The sequence below is a fragment of the Alexandromys fortis genome, unplaced genomic scaffold (assembly GCF_014885135.2).
Source record: "Alexandromys fortis isolate MF-2015 unplaced genomic scaffold, M_Fortis_MF-2015_v1.1 scaffold_321, whole genome shotgun sequence".
NCBI classification, from domain to species: domain Eukaryota; kingdom Metazoa; phylum Chordata; class Mammalia; order Rodentia; family Cricetidae; genus Alexandromys; species Alexandromys fortis.
Genome location: NW_026068200.1, coordinates 829161 through 841018, shown reverse-complemented (window position 1 = coordinate 841018; position 11858 = coordinate 829161). Strand labels below are relative to the sequence as shown.

Here is an 11858-nt window from a genome sequence, read left to right as displayed (position 1 = left end):
CCTGATGAAGGTTAATATTCAGGAGGATGCCTATATGTTTTTCTTTGGGTTCTCCTTCTTATTTAGCTTCTCTAAGAACCCGAATTATAGGCTCAATGTCCTTTATTTATGGCTAGAAACCAAATATGAGTGAGTACATCCCATCTTACCTCCATTGTGGAGCAGCAATCTAATGTCCCCTTAGTAATCTGGATCAGTCACCCCTCCTAACACTTAACCTGTTGGTTTAAGGTCATCAGAAGTCCAAAGTGTCCAGAGGGGAGTCTGAACTTCCAGTTCAATAATTTTCACTCTCCCTTTTGTGGAATAAAAACTTCTAGGCCAACAAAACTAAAGGTTATAGGAACAGGGAGCAAAACCTTTCCTAGTGGATCAGTACTGGTAATAGTGAGTAGAACTATTCTCTTTTCTATCCCTTGATTCCTTGACCTATGGATCCTTGTTATGGGAGAAACAATACCATAATTTGGATGCTAATTCAAAGCATATACCACCTTCTGGAAAATCCTGTTCCAACTCTTGATATTTCTGTGACTTAATTGGCACTGTAACTCTGTCTTCAAAAGGCCATTCCATCTTCCTATCAATCCAGCTGCTTCAGGATTGTGGGAACATGGTAAGACCAGTAGTATTTTCCATTGTTGTGGGCCCATTTTCACACTTCTCTGGCTGTGAAGTGACTTCCTTGGTCAGAAGTGGTACTGTATGGAATACCACGGATAAGACATTCTATAAGTCCATGGATGGTGGTTTTAGCAGAAGCAATACATTCGAGAAAGGCAAATCCATAACCACAATAAGTATTTACTCTAGTAACAACAAAGTGTTGGCCTTTCTATGAAAGACATAGTCCAGTGTAGTCAGCCTGCCATATCTGAGGCTCAGTGTTAGTCTCTGTTATTTCTGGATCTGGCATTCAATAACAACTATAGCCAGGGCAGCCTTGGTGAGTGGTAGTCTGTGTTGCCAAGTCCAGGCTGGCCTCAGACTTGTGATCCTTCTGCCTCCACCTCCTTCAGCAAATCCTATACCACAATTGACTATTAATATGGCCCATTAGGCCCTGACTAAAGTGTTCAACTGATTTCCTAACCTAAAGTATGTTCCACCAGTGAGCAGCATGGTCAAGCCTGTCATGGCAGTATCACTGCCATGTACTCCCAGGTACCAATTGCTGTCTCCATCACTGTTCTATTGCTGACAAGAAACAGCATGACCACAACAACTCTTATAAAAGAAAACATTTCATTGGGGCTGGTTTACAGTTTCACAGGTTTAGTCCATTATCATCATTGTGAGAAGCATGGTGGCATGCTTGGCAGACATTGTGCTGGAGAAGGAGCTGAGAGTTCTACATCAGGATCCACAGGCAGCAGGAAGGCAGAGTCACTGGACCTGGCTTGGGCTTTTTAAACCTCAAAGCCCACTCCCAGTAATGTACTTTCTCTAACAAGGCCACCTCTCTTAGTCCTTTCAAAGAGTGCCACTCCCTGGTCACCAAACCTTCAAATCTTTGGGGCCATTCTCATTCATACCAACAAATTAGGGTTGTAGTGCTATGAGGATTACCAAGGAATTTCCACAGCCGTTTGAAGTCAGGATTGCCAAGGAATGAATTCTCTCCAGATAGAACCAACCACAGTTATACCTTATTCTGATGTTTGAATTCTAAATTTAGGACTTTGGACTACATTCAGAATTTAAGCCTTTAGGCAAATGATGGCTTGCTGAGCCAGGAAAGTATATATGAGTATTCCCATTTTAAAATGTAAAGCCCCTCAGGTTCCAAGCATTTAGGATAAAGAATATTCTACCTGTACCAGCAGAAATACTCCAGCTTAGACTGAAAGAGACAGATGACAAGCACAGGACAAGCTGAAAGAAGTTTTGGATTTCTAGAATTCTGCAGCGGGGAAGTAGACTGATGCGCCTGCTCAGCTGCAAGCTCATGCTGCTTGCCGAGTGAAAAGGAGGTTAACTCAAAGGGAAGACTCTTGGGCCGCGAGGGTGGAACTTCGGCTCAGACAGGGGACCATCGAGCTACAGAGGACCACTGCTAAACCTTGAAATCTAATGACATGTCTACTTGGGTCTCAGAATTTTTGGTACTGCTAACTCTTTTCTTCCTTCCATTTTCTCTCTTCTATGATGGGAATGCCCATCATTTGTAACCAATCCTGTCCTGCTACTGTATTTGAGGAGCAGAAATTGTATTTTCTAGCTAGAATTGAATGGAGTGGAATAGACTAGAAATGGAATGGAAAGGAATCTTGTCCCAGGATGGCATATACCCAGATTCATATCTCATTAAACTCTTATTTGGACTTTGGGGGTGATGATGTTGGGAAGATATTAAATTTGGTCCAGTGATATATGTTAAAGAGTTTGGGAGATCCTGAGGTGGGATAAATGTATTTTCCATGTGGAAGAAATGTGTATACTCAGGGCCCAAGGGGTGGACTGTGGAACTATGAGTAATGTCTCACCCCAGACATCCATTCATAATCCAGGAAACCTATGAGCATTATATTATGTGTCAATGAAGACTTAGCAAACATAAGTAAGAATTTTCAGATATGGAAGAATATTCCTCCGATCTCAGTTACGCAAGTGGGCTCTAAATGTAATCACACATATTTTTTAAAAAGGGAATCAAGAGGAAGATCAGAAAATAGAAGTTGGAATTTTGAAGACAGAAGCAGGAGATGGGAGTGATGAGGCTGTGAGAAAGGGAATATTAATATCTAGATCCTGAAATGTAGAAACTGAAAAAGCCAATAAATGGATTTCTCCTTGGATACTTAAGGTTTTATCTTAGCTCTGTAATGCTAATTTTGCACAACTAGTCTCTAGTACTAATAAGGATTTGTGTTGTTTTTTCTAAACTTTTAAATTACATTTATTTATTCATTTTAGTGTGTGTGTGTGTGTGTGTGTGTGTGTTCTCGTGCCACAATGCATTTATGAAGGTCAGATGACAACCTGCAAGAACTGATTTTCGCCTTCCACCTAGGGATTCAACTCAGGTTATCAGACTTAGCACCATATACCTTTACCCACAAAACCATCTCTCTAGCCTAAACTTGTACTGTTTTAAGCTATTATATGTGTGATAGTTCATTTCAGTACCAATAGGAAATTAATATAATCTTAAATCAAGCTATAAGAGGTCAGTTTTTTAAATATTAGATTTTTGATTAAGTATATATAGCTCAATAGTAGAGTGCTTATCTGCCATGTACAAATAAAAGCCTTCACTACCTAGTACCTCACTCCAAAATATGTAGATTGCCAGATAAGAATCTTAGCAGTCTCTTTAAAGCATCTTGTGACCCAGACCACAATTATATTAGCACTAAGGAGGCTAAGAAAGGAGGATTGTGTATCTCAGCCTGGACTCTGGTGCAAGTTTCAGACCAGCTTATGCTTCAAAGGGAGACCTTGTCTACAAACTATTATTGCAACAGTTTCACAATAACAAAATTGCTTTAAATACATATCAGGCAGCAGCTGTACTCCTACTAAGGAAAAGGAGATGCCTCCTCACTAAGTATGACAGTTAAGTAATTATCTGCCTTGTTTTAGATACTTAGGAGTTAATGGGCAGCTCCTTTTTTTTTTTATCTTGTTTTACCTCTGTCTATCTGCCTGCCTATCTATCTATCTATCTATCTATCTATCTATCTATCTATAGACAAGGTCTCATTATGTTGCCCAGGCTAGCCTCAATTTCCTAGTCTCAAGTGACCCTCCTGCCACAGTTTCTCAGTTGCTGAGTGTAGGTGTCCACCTACCATGTTCAGTTATTTTTAACTATAGGATGATCTGCTTTATGAATTTATTAAACTTACTATTAAACAGAAATATTAATACAAATTCTTTTCTAATCTGTTAGTGCACCTAAGTACTTTTTATAGTGTACATAATGTGTTCTGTTGTGTTTATCTTACTTTTTCTATATATATATGTATCATCTCATATTGAAATAGACATGTTATTACATAAAATTATAATAATTATTCCTTTATTTTTAATTGTCTGTGTTGTTTCCAAAGCTTTTATCCTTCTATAAATGCCAATGTGTAGATCATTGTTTCCTTGGAGTATATTTCCAGAACAGGGATTCTGGGTAAGGATAAGATTAGTTTCCTAGCATTTACAACATACTGACAGACTGTTCCTCAGAAAACCAACTAATTAAGCATTGATTTTTATATTAATAAGATAAAATATACCTTTCTGTTTTTGCTACCCAACCAACATTGGCTTTATCATTTATTTTGTTAGACTAATAATTTTTAAATACAAAATTATTTAAATTTAATTTAATTCCAAGCAATAGCACATTTTCCATTATCCTTTGTTTTTAAACTCCTGTCTACTAGTTCATGATTATATAGGAGGGACTACATACCTTTGTATATATTAGTTCCAAAAGATATATCATCCCCAGGCATGGTAGCTTGGCAGTAGGATTATTGTAAGTTATAAGCAAGCCTAGGCTACTTAGTGAGTTTCAAGCCAGCCTAAGCTATAGTCTGAGACCCTGTCTCAAAAAGCCACATGTATACATGCATACATATATACATAATACATGCATTTATGCCTGCACATATATATATATATATGATATATATGTATGTAGTGGAGAGAGAGACAGAGAGACAGAGAGAGAGAGCGCAAGCGCGAGCAAGCACACTCCTGGATGAACCTAAGGGCTAAAATGCCATACCTCTGAAACTCTGACACTGCTTTAAGTTTTGATTTGGTTTGTTTCAGTTTGGTTTGGTTATGAGTTAAGGTCATACTATATAATCCAAACTAGACTCAGACTTATGACTGTCTTTTCCAAGCCTCCCAGGTGCCAATTCCAGGTGTGCACCACCAGAATCCTCTCCCCTTATTCTTTAAATTTAGATTAGGGCAAACTTTTATTACTCAGATGTGTAATATGTGTGTATACATATATGTATTTCATTTGTATAACTTTTCAAATATGAAATTCATTGTATGAAATATTTTTTCACTTAGGAACTGGGAAATTGTCTTTAGTTTTACCTGAATACGTTCACTGTTCTGGTTCTCATCAGTTTTTAGAAGTTGTAAGTTATCTGATTACCAACTGACATGTACATACTGACTTCTGGAGATTAAAAAAAATACAGGAAAAAAAAAACAAAAAAAATACAGAAAAGGACCCAGAAAAAAAAAGATTTTAAAACACTCATAATTTAACCACTGGAGAGGCCATTGATTTTGTTTGCAGGTTTTTGTTTATATTAAGCTTTTATAAAATGACTTGTTTTTAGAAAAATGTTTTCATAGAGTAGACATTTCAGTCTGGCTCTTACAATCTTCCCACACCCTAACACCATGCTTCTGCTATGATCCCAAGCCTTGTGTGCTGGAGTTGTGTTATAGATGGATCAGTCGGGTCTGGGTACCACACAGTCACTTGTGTTCTGCATTTTGAACACTTGTAGTTTTGTATGATGATCTTTCGCTATTGATTTTTTATTGATTTTATTAAGCTATACATTTTTCTCAACTTCCCTCCCTTCCTCTCCCCTGCCCTTCTACCCTCTGCAAGGAGATTTTTTTTTTAAGGTGATTATAATTCTTTTAATGTCAAGCCAGTTCACCACTTACCACACTTCTTTAAACGTGTCTACCACAAAATATAGAATTACTTTGGAACAATACATGTTTCCCTTTTATGATATGCAAATTTAAGCAGAGACATGGCAACAAGCCCACAAGGAGTGTGGTGATTGGAATAGAAAGAAACAATGCTCAGAATCTCATGTATTTGAAGGTTTGTATCATAGGAGGGGCAACTCTTAGGAAATGTGGTCTAGGTGGAATAGGTATGGCCTTGTTGGAGGAAGTGGGAGGAAATGTGTCACTGTAGAGGCAGGGTTTGAGGTCTCAAATGCTCAAGCCACACCCTCTTTGGCACATTTTCCTTCTGCTGCCTGCTGATCAAGAGGTAGAAATCTCAGTTCCTTCTCCAGCACCATGAATGGCCTGCTATATTTCCCACCATGTAGATAACAGACTAACCCTCTGAAACTAAGCAAGCAGGAGTTAAATGTTTACCTTTCTAAGAGTTGCTGTTGTGGGAGTGTCTCTTCACGGAAATAGAAACCTTTTTGTTGAGGAATAAGAACTATACTTATCTGTGGGTATAAGGATAAATATTTAAAGTATAGTTAGATGCCAGGATCCAGCCTCAGCTCAGGTTCAGGTCCTGACACAGGGAAGGGGTGTCGGCACAAGGAAAAACTCTGACCACCAGGTGCATAGGACTCAAGTTGCACTGAATAGCTCAAGAAGATCCTATGTCTTAATCTCTCTGTAAAAGGCAGACTTTGATAAGGCATTATTTTTCCATTGGTCTATACCATACCTCTTTACCAGTATAAGTGTATGGTAAAGATGAATCTCTCCATCCCACATTTTACATTGCATTTTTTCCATTGGATCATACCAGATTTTATCATTGATTCTATATGCTTGGTGTCCAGGGAACTTACTCTCAACAGTTGGCACTATGTGCATTCCTGGGACTTTTTCCTTATTCTATACATACATGCCTTACTCTCCCTTCCAGAAGTGTGAGACATGGTTAATGTTTCAAGTATTGTTTTTTCACCTAACTGTCTCTATTTAGAGTCAGAAAAGTTCCCACACTTAGGCATTGTAGTTAGTAATTCCAGATAAGAGATTTGAGAAGCATTAGTTTGCCTGCTGAATATTAGGGGAAAATATTTGAGAAAGAACAAAATTTCCAGGGAAAATTACAGCTGTTTCATGTATGACTGACAAAGTAAAACTAAAAACTGCCTAACAAAGCAACAATATAATGAGAGAGAAAAGTCTACAAGCTGCATGAATTTTGCAAATTCTTGCACTGTCCCGTTGTCTCCTGGTCCTTGCCAAGTAAGAATCCCTTTCCACGGGTGCCTTGCCCTGAGGAAAGCCACTGAACAGGTAGTCATATGCTGATCTGAGACGAGGCTGCACAGCTCCAACAGTAGGAATTATGAGGGTCACTAAAGTGCCATAACTTCACTAGTCCCAGGTAGCTGACCAGGTTTCCAGTATCAGGTACAATTTCACTATTGTTGAGTAGATCTTAGTTCAGTTAGAGAGCTGTTGGTTACTGCGATGGTATGTGTGCTATATTGCACCCTTAGAAATATCATGCCACACTGGTCATTGCTTTAGTTCACAAACATTATACCTGAGTAGGACTATTGTTTTTTTAATATTGAGATTTTTTATTTTTTATTTTTTTAATTTATTTATTTCTTTATTAATTAAAGATTTCTGTCTCTTCCCCACCGCCGCCTCCCCTTTCCCTCCCCCCCCCCAATCAAGTCCCCCTCCCTCGTCAGCCCAAAGAGCAATCAGGGTTCCCTGCCCTGTGGGATCTCCAAAATATATAAAGAACTCAAGAAACTAGACCGTAAAAGGCTAATCAACCCAATTATAAAATGGAGCACTGAGCTAAACAGAGATCTCTCAACAGAAGAAGTTCAAATGGCCAAAAGACACCTAAGGTCATGCTCAACTTCCTGAGTAGGACTACTGGTTGCTTCTCTCCATTGTGGACTTGCATGTTGTCTCCTAGTACTATACTATGAAAGCTAAACCTCAGGAAGGAGGTATTCAGGTCAGACCTTGCTTGGATGCTGTATCCCTCATCTTTTGTTCAAAGTATATTGTGTCTTTAGCAATAGAGAGTTATCTTCAACTCTGGGAGGCAGCCAAGGGCAACAGCAATTGTTTATGTTGTAGGAGTCTGACCAACAATTCAAAAGGGAGCTTTTCCTGCATGGTATATACAAACTTATATGTATTATATGTAGTTTTAGATAGATAGATCAATTATATTTCTTATGACTTTTCAGGACATTCTAACTTACTTTACCTTCCTTCTATATTTATCATCTTCCCCCTCCCTAACTAGAGCCCCTCATTTTTACATTTTTCTCATTCAGATGACTTAAACCCTACTTATACTTCTCTATTGCTCTCTGCCCCATGTAGTACTCCCATTTTACTTTCCTGGTTACTGCAGTTACTTCAGGCTATATACGCACATTTAAAGACCTGGAGCTAGGAACCACAGATGAGAGAGAACCATGACATTTATCTTTCTGGGTCTGAATTACCTCATTCAATATAATTCCAAAGACTGATGATAATAAAAGAAAATATTGAAGAAAAAGAATGTTAAACTTTTGATATGTTGTACCACAATTAAAAGCATAATTTCAGGGCCAATGAGATGGCTCAGCAAATAAACTTACTAAGCAAGTCTTTAGACTTGAGTTCCATCCCAAGAACCCACATGAAGTTGGAAAGATCCAACACTGCAAAGTTGTCCTCTGACCCATGCATGTGTGCCTTTGCACATATATTTACACACATCATGCACATACAATAACAAATAAAAATTTAAAAGCACAATTTTAGATTCAGGTATAATGGAATAGCTTGGGGTTTTTTTTAGTCCTTATACTAAGAATAGCCCAAAAAAGGAGAAGAAAAATATTAGAAGATACATTAGGAAGCCTAGGAAATGAATAAATGAGCAGAAAGCCAAAGAACAAGCAGCTGCTCCTCCTCCTTCTCTTCTTCCTTGTTTTCATGAAATTGCCTCACTGTATATACCAAGTTGGCCTCTAACTTGCAATCCTCCTGCCTACTACTCACAGTCGTCTTGCCTCAGCCTTCCATGTGTAGGAATTATAGGTCTATAACATTATGCTTGGTTCAGATACACAAACTTCTGTTAATATAGTAAATAATAAAAAATATAACCAATTATAAATAAAGAATTGAAATAATGAACTGTGTTCTGATGTGGAAAAAATCTAAAGATTTCATATATATTTAAAAAGCCTGCTAGAAGCTGGGCAGTGGTGGTTTATACCTTTAATCCCAGCACTTGGAAGGCAGAGGCAGGTGGATCTCTGTGAGTTTGAGGCCAGCCTGGTCTACAGAGTGAGTTTCAGGGTAGTCAGGACTGTTACACAGAAAGAGAGAGAGAGAGAGAGCTGTTAGAAATAGTAAATTGGGCAAAGATATAGGACACAAAATTACATATTTTCATTTCTGTATTAAAAATAAATGATCCAAAAAGGAAATCAACAAAAATGCATTTATAGTTGCATCAAAAAGAACAAAGACTATAAAAATGAATATAACCAAATAGGTAGAAGATTTGTTTGCTAAATATAACAAATGTTAATGAAAGAAATAATGAAAATTGAAATTATTTTATTGTCTGAAAAACAGATATAACTGGAGATTATAATGTTAAATGAAATAAGCCAGACTTTGATAAATAATTGCATTTTTTCTCAATTTTATAAAAATTTTAAAATATTTAAAATTAAACATAGACTAGGTATATGATTCAAGAATTCTAAGTACATACTCTGAAGGAAATGCAGTGAAGAGGTCGAATAGGTATTATCTTTGTTACTGTACAATATTGTTCACAGTAGACAAAATGGGAACACTCTAAATTCCCATCAACAATTGAATAAAAAACAAAGGCGGTATATACATAGGTAGAATATTTGGCCTTAAAAGAGGAAGGAAATTCTAACATGTGCTATGCCATATATGAACTTCAAAGATATTGTGCTGAGTTAAATAAAGCAGTTAGTTTTCAAATGAAAGATATGTATGATTCTAGTTGAGTAGTCTAATTCATAGACACAAAGTAGAAATTTATTGTTAGATTGAGAGGAGAAGGGAACTAGCAAGTAGAGTTTCAGTTTGATAAGATGAAGTGGTTCTGGGAGGTGAATAGTGATGGCATTTACACGATGATGTATTTAAAGTCACTAAACTGTACTCTCAAAATGATAAATTTTATGTTACACATATTTTTCTGTGATAAAAAAAAAATACTAACAAAGGCCAGCATAATGGCTAAACAGGTAAGAACACAAAAGCCTGATGACTTGAGTTTGATCCCGGAAACTCAAAGTGAAGAGAACCAGCTACAAAGGTTGCCCTCTGACCTCCATGTGTGTCATGTCATGAGAATGTGTGCCTTTACACACACACACACACACATACACACACACACCCTAAGCAATAATAGTTAAAACCTAGTTTTAATATTAATCCCAGAGCAAATATGTGCTTAATTCAGTGAAACTTATAATTGAGCATTCTCTAGTCTGCTCCCTTACAAGTTGAAGCAACTCTGAAAATGTAGCATGTTTAGGGGTTGGGGGAATGGCTCAGTTGGTGAAACACTTGTCTCGCCATCATGAGGACCCAAGTTTGGTTCCATGAATAAACAAACATAAGAATGTCAGGAATGGTATGCATGCTTGTAATCCCAGCACTGGGGAGGAAGAGACAGGAGGATCCAGGGGCTCACTAGCCAGCAAATCTAGCCTAGTTGGTGGACTAGGTTGATGAGAAAATGGAACTCACAAGGAGATGAGTGACATTCCTGAGAATGACACCCAAGGCTTTCCACTGGCCTACATGTGTACTCATACACATATGCATGAAAAGGCAGCATATTTGGTAAAGATATCAAATCAAGTACTCATGAAAATATGTCATAGACAAAAACATATAGTAGGGGTTCTATCAGTACTGACAAGAAAAGATATTCAATGTATTTGGGAGGAAAACATTTTTAGAACAATGTGTATTTTCCCCTTTGGTGATAGGAAAAATGCATGTCAGTGAATGAACAATATACTTATTGTATCTAAAAGTCTATTTAATTTACTTTTACATATATAGTAATATATATAATACATTTAACATAGGTATGGATTGAAAGATTCTAATGTTAAGAAAGCTAGACTGTAAAAAGAAGACACCTTAAACAGAAAGAAATGAGGTAGATGTGTATATATGTATATACATACATTGTGAGTATCTGTGGAAACCAATATTGTTTAATCTGTACACTAAGAATATCCTGACCATTTTTCAATTTTGTGTCAGGATGCAACAGTAGAATGAAACTCAGTGGACGACCCTACAGGTTCATGGGCGTGCTTGGAACATCAAAACTCTATGACATTCGCAAAACAGTCTTCACTTTCACTCCACAGGTGAGTGGCATAAGCTGCACCATGCATTGAGATGAATCGAAATGAGAGGAGAGAGACTGCAGAAATAAAACATTGGCTGGAATTGGATTAGTCACAGTCTTACAGGGCCTTGCATGTGTTAAGTGATTCAATAACTGTTTGCTGAATTGAACTTGCTGCGTAGAGCTTTGCCAAGTAACTGCCACTACCAATATTCCTGGATGTTAAACTGTGATTGGGATTTTCCAAATGTTAAGGTATTTACAGAATCTTCCTTATTTTTCAGAAGTTAAATTAAGACTGTATTTGTCTTTTATGTGTGAAATACAATCTATTTAACTGCTCAATTAAGTGTTTCCTATTATGAAGGCGCCTTTTCATTTGCATAGAAATCTTCAATGTCCTCTTTTAAAGAAAAATAACAGGACTATTAGGCCATGATCATATATATTGGTGGCCTGACATTTGTTAGCGACATACATAGATCTAAGATGGATGGTAGTAGCAATTATTTTCTGGGAAGGAAGCTAGGTACAGTGTCACATGCTTGTAATTCCAGCACTTAGGAGGATGAGGCAGTGCATTCAGCACCAACAAGGGCCACATGGTTAGCAAGGTTAGTATGAGGTACATAGGAATATTCTGTCCCAACCAAGGGCTGAAGATGAAGCTTAATGGTCAAGTACTTTCTAAACATGCACAAGTCCTAAGGTTTGATCTCTAGTAGCAAAGTAATTATTTTCTTGAAGGAAAATTTTAATCGTCTATTTG

General features: G+C 37.3%; 1 protein-coding gene across 5 annotated transcripts in view; it reads left to right on the top strand.

Annotated features, from left to right (window-relative positions):
* The window catches only part of Phka1 (phosphorylase kinase regulatory subunit alpha 1), a 134321-nt gene that overhangs the window by 66976 nt on the left and 55487 nt on the right, over positions 1-11858 (top strand). For all 5 annotated transcript variants that reach the window (XM_050129895.1, XM_050129894.1, XM_050129893.1 and 2 more), the window contains exon 15: positions 10999-11108. In XM_050129895.1, the coding sequence (XP_049985852.1) occupies positions 10999-11108 (110 nt within the window). The remainder of the gene's footprint in view (positions 1-10998; positions 11109-11858) is intronic.